General features: G+C 38.7%; 1 protein-coding gene across 2 annotated transcripts; it reads left to right on the top strand.

The window, feature by feature from the left end:
- The first annotated feature begins 783 nt into the window (after positions 1-783).
- MYEF2 (myelin expression factor 2) lies at positions 784-19156 on the top strand. Of its 2 annotated transcripts, XM_087743757.1 has the most exons (17): positions 784-1101; positions 5688-5917; positions 7137-7189; positions 8464-8471; positions 8568-8661; positions 9536-9727; positions 10409-10562; positions 10984-11033; positions 11120-11183; positions 11333-11434; positions 11619-11669; positions 11748-11816; positions 12102-12200; positions 15126-15197; positions 16409-16617; positions 16729-16780; positions 18622-19156. In XM_087743757.1, the coding sequence occupies exons 1-17, from the start codon at positions 881-883 to the stop codon at positions 18783-18785; spliced, it is 1884 nt and encodes a 627-aa protein (XP_087599883.1). In that variant the 5' UTR covers positions 784-880; the 3' UTR covers positions 18786-19156. The 2 variants fall into 2 exon arrangements, with proteins under 2 accessions (XP_087599883.1, XP_087599884.1); XM_087743758.1 differs by lacking the exon at positions 15126-15197.
- The last annotated feature ends 81 nt before the right edge of the window (positions 19157-19237 follow it).

Below are 19237 nucleotides of genomic sequence, written 5' to 3'. Positions count from 1 at the left end.
TAGGAAATATGCAAGGCAAATTTTGTTTTAAGAGATCATGACTTCAATTCATTGAGTATTCCTAGCATAAAATTTGAATAATAAGTTATAGTCTATTTTCTGAAGTAGAGAGAAAGCAGTGACCGGGGTGACTTGCTTCGGAGTGCAGATGGTCCCCAAACAACAGGGTCAATGCTCCTCAATTAAATTAAGGGTCAAGCAGGCATTTGCTGGGGTGGATGGTATTATTAGAAACGTAAAGGTGAAGAGCTGAAAATGTGCAATACCTTGTTTATTGTTAGCACCCTACAGCTTTGCAGATGTTCCTAAGCTTATGAAAATGGCGTTAGGCCTTTGGTGCTAGGCCCGCTGGCTGTTGTGAGGTGCCTGCGCTCCCGCCAGCCGCTTGCCGTGGGGCTCGGTTAGCCTGCGGTTCTTCTGGGCAGGCATCACTGGCCACCGCACGAGGTGGTCGGTTTCAAATTAAGGGAATTTGCACATGGCGGGTGGCGCCGTGAGGGCGATAGCCTGTCCGGGGTGCGAATTACTGAACGCTCGGGAGCGGGCCCAGGGTTTGGGCAGAGCCGCACGGCGGTGAGAGGTGGGCAGCAGCCCCGGAAGCTCAGTCACCGCTCGGGGCGGGGGCTGCCCAGCCGGAGCCGAGCGGCGGATCCCTCGGGACGCTCCTGCCGGCCGCGGCTGTGGGGCGGCCACGGCGACGGCGGGTCCGGCAGCCCACCGGCGTCGCCATGGCAACCCGCAAAGCCGCCTGGCGCGTCCCCTCCCCCGCGCCGCCGCAAGCCCCGTTCTCGCGAGACTTGGCCGGCCCGGCGCGGCGAGGCCGAGGCGCTCCGGGCCCTTTTCAAACCTAGCGGTAGCGGGGCCGCGGCCCGGCAACGAAATGGCGGAGAACGACAAGCCGGAGGCTGCGGCCGCCGCTCCGCAGCGCGCAGCCGAGGACGCCGCCGCCGGCCAGCCGCCGCCGCCACAGCAGCAGCAGCAGCAGCAGCAGCAACAGCAACAGCCGCCGCCGCAACAACAGCCGCCGCAGGATGAGGAGGCGGCGGCAGTGACAACGGCAACGACCGAGAGCGGCGGGGGCAGCGCTAATGGCGTCAAAATGTGTGTGCGGGGCTGGGCCGGGGCGGGCCGCGGCGGGCGGAGGGGGGCAGCGCGGCCGGGGAAGCGCGGGGGTGCGGCGGGCCCGCCTAGGCCGCGGCGGGGGGAAGGCGGCCGGCCCCCTCCTCCCCCACGCCCCGCCGGGCTCCTCCCCCGCCGGGGGCCGGAGCCGTTCCGGCGCTGCGCGGGCCCGGGCGCGGAGCCGGCGGGGGGCGGCGAGCGGCGGCCGGGGCTGAGGCGGTGGGGCGGCGAGGCGAGGGAGGCTTCTCCCGCCCCGGTAAGCCGCTGCGGGGCGCACGGAGGAGGCCGTGGCCGGGGTGTGGGGGAAGGTGAAGTGGCAGTCGCTGAGGCCGGGCGGCTGCGCGGGGAGCCGCGGGTGTTGGCGGGGGGAAGCCGCGGCGGCGGGCTGAGCTCTGGCACCGTCGCTGGTGTGAGCCTCCGGGCTGCTGTCACGGGCTCTGGTCAGGCCAGTTCTCACAGGACCCGTTTCTAGAAGTGTTCTGGGTCGTTTCTGGTTTTGTTTACGTTTCCACTTCTTCCCGTAGCGAAACGTTTTGTAAAGCCTTTGAACTAATCTTTGTTTACGTGAGAATGGTAAGACAGCGCTATAGTGATTTACTTTTTAAAAACAAACAAACAAAAACCCCCATATACATGCACAAACTTTTCTTGTAAATAGTAACATCATATATGGAGTATGTAAACTGGGCCTTATATAGCAGGTCTAAAAGGAACATAGCGTAAGGGAGCCAGAAGTACCAGCTCTCTAGAACAATACTGTGAGTAACCTTTTATAGGTGTGGTTGTTCTTGATGTCAGGCTTCGAGGGTCATTGTTCTTTACATGAACTAGATTTTGGCCTCATATTATTGGAATTTCAATATCTATTTCTAATCTCATTCATATCTTGGAGGGAAATATGTTTATAGTAGAACTACTGTTGAAATACATCAAAGGTGTTGAGATCTGTGGAGCTTTGACATGTTCTAAACAGCCCAGGTCTGATACTGTTGTGTTTAAAACATGCACATGGGATCAAGTTCAGTGTAAAGCTGGAGGAATAAAGGCATACTTCATGCCTTTACTTGACTCCCTGTGAAATTCAAATAGTTTACAAGTTATAAATTTCACATTACCATAAAACAGCAGTCTTTTTTTTTTTTTTTTTTTTTTTTTTCTTTTCCCCTGAGCCTGGCCCTCAGCTTTCAAACTGCACGAAGTATGATGGAATTTTCGCAGGAACTTTGTGACCCTTTTTCATCTTGAGGCATATAATATTTTACTGCCTTTTGGGGTTGCTACTGTTAAAGTAATGACTTGATTTCTCTGTATCCATCCTTCTGTCAGCAGTTTTCTTCTTTTCCCTCCAAAACTAATCACAAGCAAATGAAAAATCCCAGTCATTCTCTGTGGTAGAAATCACAACTTTGAAAATAATGCCAAGTTCTTGGTAATGGAGTTTCAAATCTTTTTCTTTTGCATACAGTTTCTAGTCTTCCCCAAAACATGTGTACAAGCGATTAAGCTGTCAGTGTGCAGGTAAAATGTACTACTTAAAAAAAAAATTTCAGTAACCAGGTTTGCTTAGCACTCAGATTAAATTGGAGAGGAATCCTGGTCTCAACTTGCACGCTTCCCTAAGTTGATTGTATTGAGCAGTGGAACTGTTCAGTGCAGCAAAGCTAAAGTGATCTATGTGCTTTAGAATCACCTGTTGTGGACTTCTTGCATTTCTGTCTCTGCTGATCTTATTATTTGTATGGACACTTGTGAGCAGAGAAGTAGGTTGTTTAAAAAAAAAATCAGCTTTTAAGGCTTTCATGTTAATTTATCTTGTGCTTATTATTTTTTAGGCTTCTAGTTTTGTATTTGTATACGGAAACCTTGTCTTTTGTTTCCAAAACTTTATGGAAGTTCAAAGGCATTATTTTTCAAAAGGTAAAAATTGCTCTTTTTAAAATGAATGAGGATGTGCTTTTTTTTTTTAAGAAACTAATGTAGACGCCTCTTTTTCAATCCTAGCAATCTGCTAGTGATTTCACAGGCAAACATTAATTAAATGTATAAAATTATTAGTTCATACAAAGGTAAAGAGTAGAAATTATTATTGGTTTTCTGCCAAGAAAATGCCAGTTCATAGTTTCTGAGACTGTCTTTTCTGTGGTCTATAGGTGACTAACATGACATTGCTGTGAATGTATTATTTGATTGAAATTATTTTTAATACTCAAGGAGGAGGGTAAGAGCTACATTCATAGAAGGTTCTCTGCCTCCAGTTTGTTCGCTGGCTCGTTGGTTTTGGCAGATGAGTATTGCAAGAAGGATTGCTTTTTAATTAATCCTCTATTTTCAGGAGACTGGCTGTGATCTCCAGACTAAGTGAAGTGTCTTCTTGTTTCCCAGATTTCAGAGTTTATGCCAGACTCATATCCTCTGTGCTCTCTGCTGGTTTGTACAGCCAGGTTTTGTAGAGCCTGTGGATTCTGTATTTGGAGACCTGGCTCTTCCTGAGCACCCAGGGACTGTTTCATAATCCTTTAAGCAGGAAAGAGCTTAAAAGGCTAAAGAGAATCCATTGCTCTAATCCTAAAACTTAAGGAAGAACTCAGATTTTACTAGGGGTCTCATTGGGCGGGAGTTTTGCATTTGTAAATGGGACTGAATTGGAACTGAGCTGACTGGAAAACCTGATACTCTTTCTCTCCCCTCTCCCTCTGGCTCCTTCCAGTTCCCTGCATCGTTCCCCCCCATTTCAGTTCATTACACAGCCACACAAGAATTACATTGCCACGACAGACAGGATGGTGTGGAGGAAGGGTGATGCAGAGGGAAGCTGGAGGATGCTTGAACCAGATAACATGTTGTTGACTTTGAATGTTTTAAATTTTACAAATACTTAGCCCAGAGGAGTGTCCACGCATTTCTCAGTTGCTAATCCTCCTTTAATCCACTTGTAAACACAAGGACTGTGAAGGTCATATCATATGAGTACTTAAAATTTTGGGAAAAAGTAATGGGAGAAATATAGATGTATTTGAATTTATTCCTCCCTGAAAACGCCCAAGCTTGAGTAGATAATATGTTTAGCTTCGTGAAAGGCTACTTGCATGTGCTAGACTGCCACTTACTCACTGTTTTGTTAATCACTGTGCAGGGAGCTGAAAATACTCATTTCAATTAATCAAAATCGGTGATCTTGCCATATGTTGTGGTTGTAAAACCGAAATGCCTGTTTTGGCTAATTTTACACCAGAAACCTTCCAAAGCGGCAAAATGAAAAGCCTTCTGAAATGCAGGAAAAATTGTAAAGATAGTGATGTAGTTTAAGAAGGAGGGTTTCCCAATCACTTTTGACAGTCCTGTAGGACATTTCCTTGTAATTGTTCTAACTCGAGTAGCTAATGCAGGCTTTTTAAAATAAACATTGGTGTAAAAGTACTTTTTAAGTTTCTCATTAACTGCAGTGAGATTTGAGCTAGACATGGCTGTATATCTATCTCTAAGTAGCATCTATTTAGTGGCTTTATCACTGGATTCTTTCAGTTCAGTGGTTCACCTTTTTTAAAGTAACAATTCAGGCACCTTGATCCTCTGATAGCATACAAAATCACCTTGTGATAGTAACTATCTGGAGCGCTAAAGAGTTCTGGATATTTCTTCTAATTCTGTTCAAAGCGTATAGTTTTATCAAAGTTGAGATTTGGGCAGCTTTAAAAGAGAGTAAGCAAATTTTCCTGCATTATCATCTAAAAATAAAAAGATTTTAAAAGGAGAGCAGCTGCTGTTGCTAAATTTTTGAAAGACCGAGGGCCAGAAGTCTATTTTGTTGTCGTTTCTAGTGGATAATACCTGGTGACTTAATTAGTCTTAGATGCAGAGCATGTCTTAATACACCTATTTCCTATGCATTTAGGAAGTTTTAAAATTCTAGTAGTGTTAAGCAATGAAAGTGAAAGAGCATTTGTTGTTCTTAATTGAATTTTAATTTCTGTCTAAAAGCAGTCTGACACAAATTATAAATAAAAATTATTTATGTGGTAAATAAAATGTAATTTTATTTACAACCTATCAGAGTTGGGTTTTATATATTATTATTACATTGAATGAAGCATACCAAGCTGTTCCATAAGTTAGACCATTTCAGCTCTCACTTCTGTGGCGAATATCGTGTAACTTAGCCAAGTCTGATGTGAAAATTGTTGAAGCACCAAAGCATGGATGCTGTAGTTTATTTTTCAGCTGAGATGTCGTATTTTGATATTTGTAGTAGTTTAATAGTACCATCTTGCTGAATCTTGACAGACATAATGGAAATGGAATGTAACTGAAGTAGCGAGATGTGCTCTCGTTACTTACAGTAGTGAATAAAACTGTTACAACATGATTTTTTTGTTCTAGATAAAGCAACGTATTTTGAAATTAGACTGGTAACATGAATTTACTTTTCCTAATTTGAAAAGCAACATTTGACATCCTGGGAGTTCTAATAGCATAGGAGGAATACAACTATGTATATAGGAGGTATAATAGTCTAATGATCCAACAGAAGCCTAATATTTTTTTGTTTCGTGTTTTCTTTTTTAATGTAGGGATAATGATGAGACAGTAAAAGAAGAGAAAGCACCTGTGAAAGAGAAGTATGTTGCAAAACCAAAGGCAATCCCTTCTCTTGGAAACAAGAATAGATTCCACCCCTATTCAAAGGACAAGAATGCAGGCACTGCAGAGAAGAAGACTATTAATCGTAACAGAGTTTTTATTAGCAACATCCCATATGACATGAAATGGCAAGCTATTAAAGATCTTATGAGAGAGAAAGGTAACTTATTCCTTATAATACACTTCGCATAGAAAGGGGTAGAACTTAAATGCAATGTACATGTCCTTTGAGCCACACAAATTTGACAACTTTTTTTTTTTTTTTTTTTGGCCTTTACTTGGTACATCTATCTCCCTTCCCCCTCTTTCATCTGAGACAATTGCATTGCAGGGTAGGATGGGTAAATGAAGTGAATGAAGTGCTTACAATCTTCTGCCATTCTAGTGTGACAGTAGAGAGTATATGCATGACCTCATGACTTTTTAAAGAGATTGTGTTTCGTCTAGTTGTAGTCTTTGTAGTTTTTTTTTTTTCAAGGGCTATTGTATTTAAGCAACACATTTAGTGTGTTAACATGAATAATAAAGGACGTCTTTCAAAAGTTGTTTTGTATTTCTTTGGTGGAATCTGGCTGTGGAATAACTTTGTCTGCATTGTCACTACTGCCATGACTGTTTGTCTGGAGATTTGTATTAAAAGCTTGTTACTATTGTTGCAGTTCTGATAGAGTAATCTTACTACCCCAAACATTTTATTTTAAGTTTGGGGTAAAATAATGCTAATATATGAATTCTGTAAAAAGTTAGTTCTGTGTTTTCCTTGAAAAAATTGATTCTTCAAAAGTAATGCAAAGCACACTTGGCTTTTAGGCTGCGAAAAATGCCAAAACCCCCTTCTGTAACTGCTGGTTTATCTGTTGTAAGGTGACGTGACTATTTGATTGGTTTATTTACTGAAACTTCCTACTTTAGAAAGTGAGTGGCTTGCTGTGAAATATTTGATGTGTAAATTTGGTTATTGAAGGCAAACTTATGATTGAAGACATTCAGGTAGAAAGTCACCTTAAAACAGGTGTTGTGAGTAGGATGATAAATATAACACTTTCCAGTGAACGTTGACGTTTCATTTGTTAGGTTAAGGGACTGTGTATATCTGAATTTGTTCACCAACTATATCATACTGGCCAAAATATGATCTGTAGTATGAATTAGGTTAAATATAGTTGTTTGTTTTTAGCTTTTGAGAATGTGGCTGCTGTATATTTCTGAAAATTAGCTAAATTATATAGCCATTGACAGGAGGTACGTTGGTCTGGTTTTGATTGTTGGTGAATAATAGGTGCTTCTCTGTAGAGTTGTGCACAGGGGCACAGTAAAGAAAGATACTGGTGTTTAAATGCATTGTCTCTTGGTATTTTCCCTTTGTATGTCTTATGTAGTTGGTGAGGTTACATACGTGGAGCTGTTTAAGGATGCTGAAGGAAAATCAAGGGTAAGTGCCGTGGGCAACGATCTGCTAGAGGTTTAAAAGTTCCTCAGCAGTTTTATTTTTGTATAATACCTGTACCAGTTATTGGAAAGTAAGTTTCATTTTTACACTGATTTTCATTAAGATAGCCTTGAGGATTTTGTATTAGAAGTAGTCTGACACTTTCATGCAACTCAAACTAGCTGGCTGTAAAGGACAAAATACTTCTGTAAATGTTAACAAATGGCATTTACTTAATTCTTCTTTTTAGCCAACATCTTTGTTTTGGTACAAATCTGTTTCGTACAAAGGACGTTCAATAAACCACTGTTTTTATTTAAATTTTGTTAGCGTAGCATTCTCTTCTTGGGGCCAATGAGCATAAAATGTTAGCTGAGAATATACTGTTTGAAGTGCCTGATTTGACAGCTTTGCAGGGTTGGTACTCTAAACACTGGATTAATGTATTTGTTTTCTTAAAAGAAACTAAATGGATGGAGATGGTTGGTAGCCAACAGAGTGCCAGCAATGAGGCACTAAGAGTGAAGATTGTTAAAGCTCCTTTGTCTTCTTAAAAATAGTCAAAAGTTTGGCCAATAGTAGCTCTGAACCTGCAATGAGAACATGCGAAATGCAGGTTTGAGTCTTAACTGAGGTTGTATCAATTGTTGTAAATGACTTTCTTTAACGCTTGTTAAAACTAAAGCACGCTGTCAGCTTTGCTTAAAGCAATCCTCAACTCTTTGCTGTATTAGAAGGATTCTGGTGCAGTCAATTAGGTTATTTTCTTACAAAGTAATCTCAATTATGCTAGTAATACTGAAGAGGTATGCAGACTCCTTGTTCTTCAAACCGGTATACTGGATGTAGGTAGATTTGAATTCTGTAGTCAGTGGGCAGTTTTTAATGACACGATGAGTGTCTTGATTGGTTTTTGGTTATGTTTTTGGTTTTTTTTTTTTTCTTTCCTTCCACCCTTTTCCCCCCACCTCCTCTCCCCAGTTGTCCTTACATGGATCTGTGTGGCATTTTTCCAATTCTGGTTTGGCTCAAAGAGAATAAAAGATAATGTATTCTCTTGCGTTTGAAAGGTACGTATGTTGAGAAAGTAGGAGAAATTCAGCTTGGCTACCAGTAAAGAGCATGTATTATGGATTTTGAAGCTGAAAATAACTTGAATAGTCATTTAACAGTGAGCTGGGATCTTTAACTGGAATCTTAAATGCTCTATCGTATGTGCTGACTGACTTTTTTTCTTTTTTCTCTTTACATATGATGACAAATCATCATGGATGTAGGGTTGTGGGTAAGTTTCTTTTTCTATATGTGTAGAAACACACTACTATCCAAACATTCTGTTAATTTTAACATTTTAAACTTTATTTGTTTTGTTCCCTCTAAGTGTGGTTGAATTCAAAGATGAAGAATTTGTTAAGAAAGCGTTAGAAACTATGAACAAATATGATCTTAGTGGAAGACCCCTGAATATTAAAGAGGTATGGTTATTGCTGCTGTTTTTAATTTGAAATAGTGAAGATATTATAACTACTGAGATGACAATGCAGTGTTTTGAGCATCTTAGCTGTGTAATTTCCAGTTTAGTTTTTTTATGACATTTTCTTAATGGGCTAAAGTCCCTGTTGGCTTGCAGGTCTTGATACTAGGCCAAGTGAACTGACAAAAAGTGTATCCTAAAGTCAAAAAAATCTAATACTGTTTTTCCTTAAAACAACTTTAACTTCATATTCTCACCTTAGTGTCATCAGGCCTTTTCCAGCCTAAAGGATTCTATGTTTACATTGCTTACCTGCTTCAAAATATGATGCAGAACGAGCTGAATATCAGACTACTACATATGTGCAAAAATGGAGCTGGAAGTAGAGAACTTGCGCTGACTGGAAAGTTAAATTAATGTCAACATTTCTATTGTAGTGTTGTAGTATACGAGTATATCAGTGTCTGACGCAGTTCTTTTTGTCCTGTTACAACTTTAATAATGGTATTAATAAATAATAAAAAAAACCTAATTAAATTAATTCAGTTCTTGGAAGAAGGTGCTAGACTGACAGTCCTTTAGATTGAAATCTTTTCTACTTGTCCATAGGCTAGGTACAGCATGTGAAGTGGCAGTGCACGCTTCCTCAACAAGTGCTTTGCCAATATGCCTCAACCCTCATCTGAAAGGACCCACCTCTAGAGGTGAGGGAATTAGGTCTCCATGCTAATTCAGTTCTTGATCCCTCTGACATGGACAAGGATATTAGTTGATAATTTTGATGGGTTTATGTAGAATTTCAAATAGTACCTTTTTGTTTGTTGCCAGTCCTCTTGTTGATGATTAAGTTGGCTTTATTTTTGCCCATGTTTCAGGATCCTGAAGGTGAACATGCTCGTAGGGCATTGCAGCGTGTAGGAGGACAGTTTCCAGGAGGACACGGACCTGATGTGGCACCTGGAATAATGAATTTGCCACCTTCTATTCTCAATAATCCAAACATTCCTCCTGAGGTTATCAGTAACTTGCAGGCAGGCAGGCTTGGGTCCACTATTTTTGTTGCTAATGTAAGTTTAAAACTGTATTTCATAACTGTAATATTTGATCTTTGTAAAACAATCTTATATTCCTGCATAATTCAGTTTTAATATAACGAGGAAATTGGAAATGTTAGTTTTCAATTAGTATATTCATCTAAAAATGCTGGATATGTATTCAGATTGTGGACATGAAAGATACGTTAAACTCTTGAGGTTGACACGCACTTTTAATTCTTGCACAGTCATCTGTTGATTCGAAAAAAATATTTTATACATCTTTTCACTATGTATTTACAATTTCATTTCTTTTTAATTAAATATACACTTCCGTTTATCTTGCTAGTTACTTTAACTTAAGCTGTTACATTTGTCGGAGGTGCTTACTTCATAAATTCTTTATTCGCACAAAAAACTGTTATGTCTGCAAGGAGACTTGTGGGAGTACAGCTGCTCTCGACAAGAACCCATCCATTTCTTAATTTTAGTATGTTAACTAAAGTAAAATACGTATATGTAGAATAAATCGTTGCTTTTAGTTGACATTTTTGGACTTGGCTGCAGTGTGTGTGTATTACAAAATCCTGGCTATTTACCTATATCCAGCATTTTGTGAAGCTGAAGAGTTACAACAATGCAGAAAATCTCTTCCAAATGTAATGGCAGAACAGAAATGTGCACTGAAATCACTAATATATTTCTGTGTGTAAGCTTGACTTTAAAGTTGGCTGGAAGAAACTGAAGGAGGTATTCAGCATTGCTGGAACTGTAAAGCGTGCAGATATCAAAGAAGATAAAGATGGCAAGAGTCGAGGAATGGGAACAGTTACCTTTGAACAAGCAATTGAAGCTGTTCAAGCAATATGTATCCTTGGTTTTGAAAAATAATTGATCAGATATGGATTAGTCTTTAATGGCTTCTGATAGTGTAGTTTTACAAATGGTGCTTTTTTGCCTTGTAGCTAGTATATAGGGACTAGAGTGTAATACTGTGCGGATTACATTTTTAGTAGTGACTGAGTTTACTGCTAGAGTCTAAAAAGGTGTTCCTGATAATGTTGAACAAGCTTAAAATATATGGGAATGTGACATGTGTGAAACTAACTTTTATATACCAAACAGCTTGTATAGTATCTTCTGGCCTTTGAATTGGCGTTCTAAAGATGAGGTAAGGAAAGATAAGACTCCTAAAAATGGTGCAGAAATAAAATAAGTTTTTACAGTGACTTTTCTGAAATAGTTAAGTTGTCTTCTGTAGTTAGATTCCTTGACTTGCATTTCTTCAGCTATGTTCAATGGACAATTCCTGTTCGATAGACCCATGCATGTAAAAATGGTAAGCTGCTTACATTTCTTTTTACCTTACATGTCTCTGCCAAAGCACTGAAAGGATCATAGCTTAACATCCTTGTTTTTTATCAGGATGACAAATCAATTCCTCATGAAGATTTCCGTGTTGCGGACAGCAAAACTTCACAATTACCTCGTGAGTGCATACTCTGTTTTCTACTCCTTGCACTTAATATATGTTGATATAGAGTCTTGGAACAGTTTAGTAGTACTTTTGCTTCCTGTGGTCTCTTTATGATACAGAAGAAAATCTTCCTTCTGGTGATATTTATTTTTGTTTCCAAGGTGGTCTTGGTGGCATTGGTATGGGACTTGGACCAGGTGGACAGCCCATCAGTGCAACACAGTTGAGCATGGGTGGTGGAATGGGGAGCATGGGTCCAGCAGGTAAATCTGTGTTCTTCATTTTTAAGTTTTACAGAGCTTTAAGTTTAAAATTGTCATTTCTGTGTTTGGAAGAATGACATACTCTTAACAAAGCAAGCCTTTTGAGATGTTAACTGTGTGCATTTTTAAAATCCATTAGGATGTTACCTGTCTTCTAAATGGCTTTTGTCTTTTTGGTTTAAAGGTATGGGAATAGATGGTCCAGGATTTGGCGGAATGAATAGAATGGGAGGCGGTACGTGCAGTCAAGTTTTTTTGCATTAAGTATATTTTTTTTAATATTGTATAGAAAACACTCTTCCTTATTTTACAGGACTTGCTGGATTTCGTGGAATGGAAGGAATGCCTAATATGGGAGGATTTGGAGTCAACCGAATGGGAGGTAGGTGAACGCTGTTCCTGTGCACTTATTAGTTTGCTAATATTTATTTATTAAAAGCCCTTCCTTTAGCTATGGGTAATGTAGATGAGTTCAAAGGAAGTACAGTCAGTGGCACAAGTGGAGGCATAGGAACTGACGTGGGAGTTAAATATTTAATAGGTGCCTCTGACTTGTGTGTTAAACCCACTTCTATGTAAATAAGCAGCTGTGAAACAGGTGTTGTATGAACATCAGCTTCGATGTATATAACAGAATATTTCTGGATTTTTGCTTTGTACTCTACAGAAATGTTCCGTGGTGGAATGGGAGGAAACATGGAAAGAGATTTTGGTCGTAGTGACATGGCATTGAACCGTGGTTTTGGAGATTCTTTTGGAAGGATGGGTATGGTAACTGTTAAATTTCCTGTGGCAAATTGCAACATAGTATTGGAAGAGTTTTAGAAAAAAAATCAAGAAGAGACCTGGTTTCATTTGGTCATCTTCTTCTGTCGCCTCTGCCTCAGTCATTACTATAGGGATGTAATCTGAGTATTTATTATAGCCGTCACTTAGCATGGACGTTGAAGTGTGGGGGTTTTTTTTCCATCTATAAAATATAAACAAAATAGTGATTTGAGGAAAGCATTTAGCTTCATACTGTTAACTTAGTGAGGTATTAAGTCTTTTGGGTATTAAATTATATGCTTCTGGTAATCCTGAACAAGCTGCCCATGTGTACCACCTTTGTAACTTCCAGGAGCCTGCTTTAGCAAATGCATGCTGGAAAATTGTTTTTACTGCAAATCAGGTAGCATTGGATAGGAACAGTGAATTTTGGTGCCCTCTGTTTTCTTCCTGCCTTCTGTGCTCAGGCAGCTCAGAATGGGTTTTATTGGCCTCTTCTGTAACTGAACCAGCTTTGTTTTGTTTATAGATGATGTCTTATTGACAGAGTTAATTTTGTTACTGTTAGGTTCCCTCAAATGAGATATTTTCTATCTTAAGAGGCCTGGAAGTGCTTAACAGTACAGCCTTCTTGCACTTTGTTGCTATCCTGTTACCTGGATGAATGCATTACAGGAGACAGGTTTTCTTCCCTGTCCTCCCCGTTTTTCTCCCTTTCCCCCTCCCTTAATTCCCCACTGAAAGAGAAGAGCTGCTAAGAGCATAAGCTTCATCCAGTCTAAAAGTTGAATTTTTTTTTTTTTTTTTTTTTTAATGTGGGCAAGTCATAACAAAGGGTAACTTGTGTGCTTTTCTTTGAGCACTGGTAATTGTGTAGAAGTGATAAGAATGTAATAAGCTTGTCAGTTGAGTTAGTCTTAATGTCTTGGAATTAATGTCTTAGAAATCAAGTATATGCTTTCACTTTATCTACTTGCAACATAGGATAAACACCTGGTTCCTGAGTGAAAATCCAAAGACACTTCAGTTATAAGTGTTCATGCAAGCAATAGACTTCTGAGTCTTCTGGTAATGCACGTTGGTTTTGAAATGCATGAACATGGCCGCTGGTGTGGGAGTCAGTCATTCAGTAGATCCAGCAAGCTTCAACTTACAACCTCTCGGCAATCTTACCGTTTAAATACTGTTCTGAGAACCCAGATAAGAGTTTCCCAACTTATCCTTAAGTAATGGAAGGAAATTGTAGGGATTTACAAATACAATAGTTAATAGATATCGTGTTTAGTCAGGGAAGGCCCTAGTGTACTCCTGTTACAATGTTTAGGTTGATGGTATCTTAAAAGGAAATGCTGTGAGTGCATTTGACTTTAGTACCTTGCCAGTTTCAAGGAGGGCAACTTAAAACAATCTCTGATTGGGCTATGGCATCAATTAGTGACAATGAGGATGTTTGATTTGCAGCAGAATTGTTGGAGTTGCCATTTAAATTGCCAAAATTTTGAAGTATATTATCTTTTGTTGGTGAAAAGCCAGTGGGGGAAAAAGTACAGATAAAGGATGTTTCTAAGGTCAGAAGTAACTGAAATCTTGCTTATTAGGATTATTTGAGCTTTCAGGTTGTGGGTTGTTTTGTTTTTTTTTTTTTTTTTTTTTTCTTTTTCAAGTGCATCTTAGACTGTTGGGGAGACTTTTTTTTTTTTCTTTCTAAAAGAGAGTGGGTGTAACTGGGATGCACTCACAAACAACTAAGGTTTTCTAGCTCTGGAAAAGGGGGGATTCTTTTTCTTCACAATTCTTTTTAAGGGCAAAAAACAGTCATGTTGACAGCAGTCTCAAAATTTGACTTGGTGTTTCATTGCAAGACTCTCTCTGGCCTAACACATAAGTATTAAGATCTTTCTAATATGCAAACTGTTGGCTGAAGTACTGGGAGTAATCATGCTGGTGTTGAAAATTGGTAGTTTTTTTAAACAGTCTAGTCCATAGTTTTTGAGGCCTTGGTATGGCTATGACAGCATGTTGTCTGAGAGGAGACAAATATTTCCCACAAGAGACTGGCAGGGAACAATTGTTGAACTGTGTGGAGGAAACGAATCTAATGGAAGTCTCAGCAGTGATCTTTTCTAGATATTAAAACAATGGTGTCTAGCCTAAAGACAACAGGTATTGATCTATTTTGCCATAAGTAAAAACTGAGCTGTTTCTTTTAGGTATGAAAATCAAGCAAGAAAAATGCAGCTGACAGTTCTACTCTGTTCTGTAGTGACAGGAATGTAGTTCTTTTGAGTTTCTACAATTCTAGAAGCTCCCTTGGGATTACTTTCCTTAATATTAGCACTTCAATGAAAAGAATTATTTTTACCCCACTCTAGAATCAGTCTCTGATACCATTCTGGAGATTCCATGGTTCTGCCAAATAGCTTTTATTAAGTATCAATTCCCTTTCTTTCTCCCTTTTTCGCATCAAATTCTATCAATTCGCTCTTCGTATGCAGTAAAGACAGACATTGGGAGAGCTGCTTCTAGCTTTTGCATAGGTTTCTTGAAAACGGGAGAAACTGGGGCATTTCTGTACTATGAAGTTCAAATAAGATGAACCCTTCAGTTTAGAGGCTGTTCTTCCCAACGTGGGAAATGGCTCATTTAGCTCTAAGATGTTTGTGCTGCTGCCAGACTGTCAGAGGGGAGAAAAGCTAGAAAGAAATGAAGAGTAGCTTAAATCCCATAACAGAGGAGGAGGAACTAATGTTACTTACTAGATGTTTCCTATTTAGTTTGAATAACAAAGGCACAGGTTAAAGTGTTCTGTAGAAAAGAATTGCCAGGTAACACTGAGATCAGTGCCCTTCATCAGCGTGTGCTTTGTTGTTGTCACTAACTGCTGGTTTCAGTGTATGTCACTTTATTGTTTTTTTCTGTTTAGGTGGTGCAATGATTGGTGTTTTTGCAGGAGGAATGGGAGCGCCTAGCATGGGCCCAGTAAGATCTGGAATGAGTAGGTTAACTTGTTTCAATAGAATGTAAAAGCATAGGTAATGTAATGATATGGTGCACATGTCATTGTATCAGAGGATTTTGTTGTACTGTAGTGTCTTGCCAGTGTTGGAAGAATTAGAATTCTCTTGCATGTGACTGCAAGTCTTAATAGTTTTTAAAGCTGTTTTTTTGAGGTAAAAGTTCAGAGGAAAACTTGCTAATACAGTCTTTCCCTTAATCTTAGTTTTGAAATGCTTTTAACTTCTGGTTTGGAGGGAGAAGTGATTCAAGTAAACTTGTGTTCCAGAAAAAAAGACAAATAGGCAGAGTTATTTGTGTGAACTTCATGAAGCTGAGCTTCAGTAATCTCTCATCACTGAAATAAGAAATCAGTCTTGAATTCAGATTACCACTCAGTTTAATTTTGTGTGAAGCTCCAATACTGAGTTTGTATTACAGCAAATGTCTGAGTTCCTCAGGCTAGTGCAGATGAGAAACTAAAATCTTGCTAGTGGCAATCTTGAGAGGCATAAGGCTTAAAGAGAAGGTCCCTCATGAATGATCTTGATAGTTTTGCTTTACATTAATTTTTAATTATGAATCCAGAAAGATTATAATAGGATATTTGAATGCCATTGATCTTAGTTCTTTATATAATATACATTGATACATGCAATGAAATATATTATAGGAAAGTCCATGCTTTTCACAGTACTTGCAGTAACATCTGTTATCTGCAAAATATGCTTTCTCTAGAAGGTTGTGTCAGTAAGTGTGGCTGTATTAAGTAAAGATGAATGTGATTGCAAGAAGCAAAATAAACAATAGTGTATATGGTCAAATTATCTGTATCTTAACGTTGTCACAGTTATTTTGCCTTGATCTCTTTGGTACAGGGTATCAGATTTTTATTAATTAAGCTGGACAGCCTTTAAATCTTGTGTTCAACATTTCACTACATTAGATGGTATAATTAATAGCTTGATGCAGTTTGTTTTTTACTTTTATTTTAGAACTGACACTTTGTATCTTCTAATACTTCGACTTAAAATATTAGCCATGCTACTAGATAAATCACTGTGCAAATATGAAGTTAGGTTTTGTATTACAGCAGTTCTATTAAAGTTATTTTTCTCCTGACACAAAAGAACTTTTTTTTTTTTTTACAAAATACTTGTGCATTTATTACTAAAAAGAGATTTTTATTTTATCCTCCTTTTCTTTGTGTAGGTGGTGGAATGGGTGGTATGAACAGTATGGCTGGAGGAATGGGAATGGGGATGGATCGGATGAGTTCTGGTTTTGATCGAATGGGACCAGCTATGGGTGGAGGCCTGGACAGGAACATCGATATCGATCGAGGATTTGTGCCTGGCCCTATGGGAAGTGGCATGAGAGAGAGATTAGGCTCTAAAGGCAACCAGATATTTGTGAGAAATGTAAGCATTTGAATACATAGAAACCATGAGGTTATTTTATTTGCATGTTTGATTACATGCTTTTTTTCTCTTTGTAATATTTTGTTATTAATAATGCTTTTTTTATTCTAGCTTCCTTTTGACTTGACCTGGCAGAAGCTAAAGGAGAAATTCAGTCAGTGTGGTATGTAAATGAATCTTATCCCTGCTCAGCTCCAACGACTTCATGTTTTATATGGTGTTCGTTAGATAAGGACAGGAAGACAAGGTTGTTGCCTTATCCTGAAGAAGAGTCTGGCTAGCCTAATCTTTCTTACTTCCTCCACCTTTCCTGAGTTATATAAATAATTTCTAGGCATGACGTAACACGTGAGACCAAGGTACAGTATGGGCTCTGGGTGCTCATCTGCTATAAACTTTAACCCATTCCATTAATAAAATTACTCTTTGAGCTTTTTCTTTTTTTAAAGCAGGTATTATGTATCCTCTGGCCAACACAGAGTATATAATGTAGCATTTATTTTGAGACAAATGCATGCAGCGGCCTTGGCCTGTCCAGGTTATGCATTACTTCCAGAAATGGTGCTGCATCAAATCAGAGGTAGTAATTTTGCCAAAGTGGCAGATTGTTTTTTATGCAAATTAGATGATCCTGATTAACATATTTGCAGGCTGTTGTGCTTCCCCTTTTGTTAAGAAATAAAGGCCCTTTTAATGTAAGATAAAGGATTGCTACAAATATCCAATAATTCTTTTTAGCTAATTCAGAAAAGTTTTCTTTTCACAGAAGTGAATGAAAATCAAGCCTGGGTGTAGAAGTATGTGATTGTTTTGTTTTGAAAATGCACTTTCAGAATGGAAAGCTTTAACTGAATTACAGATGGCTTTTCTTGTTTTGGAGAGACAGAAAAGACAAATAATTTAAAACATACCACTGATACCTAAGACAGTCTTCATCCAGCTATTTGCAGATTTGATATAAATTAGAACTCACAGTTCAACTATGAAAAATTTTCAGATGTTCACATTTTTTTTTGTAGCTGGAGGATATAGCGAAACAGGTTCTCATTCTCTTTTAAAAAGTCTTAACTGCCTGGGCAACTTCCAGATAGTTCAGAATTTTTTTTTTTTTTTCATTATCTTCTTGGCAACTAACAGATGTAGTAATTATGTTGAATTGTTTTTAAGAATTATAAGTACAAATATAAGCAACAGTATCATAAGGAAATATAAAGACCATGTCTCCATATGTTCAATTTCTTTCAGTGAAAGACCAGTCTTCTATTCTATTCTATTATATTTTAAAAATAAAAAGCTGTGTATTTTAGGGAAAAGTTTCTTGTTCCTAGTGGCATTTGGGGGCTCAGGAGTGGTGTGCTACAACATACCATAAGCAAAAACTCATTAGCTTCAGGCATTGAATGTTCTCTGAGGTACCAAGACATCTACATAAAAATGCTGCCTCATGAGTTGAGTGTCCCACCTCAAGAAAACACTGCAGGGAACTGAATAGTGGATGCTACTTTTCTACCACTCCTAACCTGGTAACTTTATTGTTTTAAAGGCTCTAATTTTGCTCTGCAGCTTCTTTGCAAAATTGCTTGATTGTTGTGATTGCTCGATATGTTGCTGTGATGAACATGGTAGACTGGATTGAACTACAATTCAGTTAACACCTGTCAGTAGTCACACTCCTGGCAGCATTGGTAAATGAAACACAAAACTTTCCCTTAGCCTTATAGGGCACTTTGCTTCAAACTTGAGGTCAAATACAGGCATACTTCATCTTACTGCCAGTGTGAAAGACAGATTTGAAACAGTGGATCTTAATTTTGATTATTCACTGCTGTTTTGACTTGTGTCACCTTCCCTGAATGAGTGAATATACAATCAGTCTGAAAGTGCTAATATCATATGTCCCCCTACATTATATTTAAAAATGTTTTTTTATCATTTCTGATGAGTTCTTTAAGTTGTTAGTGCACTGAAGACTTGAAATAACTGCTGTTTAACTTATTTATTCAGGTCATGTAATGTTTGCAGAAATAAAAATGGAGAATGGAAAATCAAAGGGCTGTGGAACAGTCAGATTTGACTCACCAGAATCTGCTGAAAAGGCCTGTAGGATAATGAACGGCATAAAAATCAGTGGCAGAGAAATTGATGTACGCTTGGATCGCAATGCATAATTTAAAACTGTGTGTTCAGGAACATTCCTATGTCTGTTTAGCTTCTCTATCCTAGTAAGTCATTTTTAGTAACATTGTATGCTTACAAAAGCTGTAAAAAGGAACTTTTAAATCCCACCAGCCTTTAACAGTATAGTGTTTAATATACTGTGATACTTGTTAACTGAATCTTACTATGTTTGGTTTTTAAAGACAATTTGCCTGATTTTTGTTGTTTTTTTTTAGAGGCACTGAGCACCTGCAGGTCCCTGTAGACCGTGGAAGCTTTGGATGCTCAGCGCCTTTGGAAAATTAGGCCAAGTGTCTCTAGTCATTCAGTTTAAATGAATGGTTATACTGTTTTTAATAAAATAAGCCATTTTCTCTGTTAATCTCAAGACTGCATAGTGGGATTTGTTTAGTGTTTTCTGATTTTTATTTTTTTCCCCCCAGTGTGTATCAACATTGTAATG

The sequence above is a fragment of the Nipponia nippon genome, unplaced genomic scaffold, assembly GCF_047370975.1.
Source record: "Nipponia nippon isolate SJK-2023a ecotype South Korea unplaced genomic scaffold, ASM4737097v1 scaffold_9, whole genome shotgun sequence".
Taxonomy (NCBI): Eukaryota; Metazoa; Chordata; class Aves; order Pelecaniformes; family Threskiornithidae; genus Nipponia; species Nipponia nippon.
Note: the sequence above shows the minus strand (reverse complement) of the source record. Positions and strands in the feature narration are given on the sequence as shown.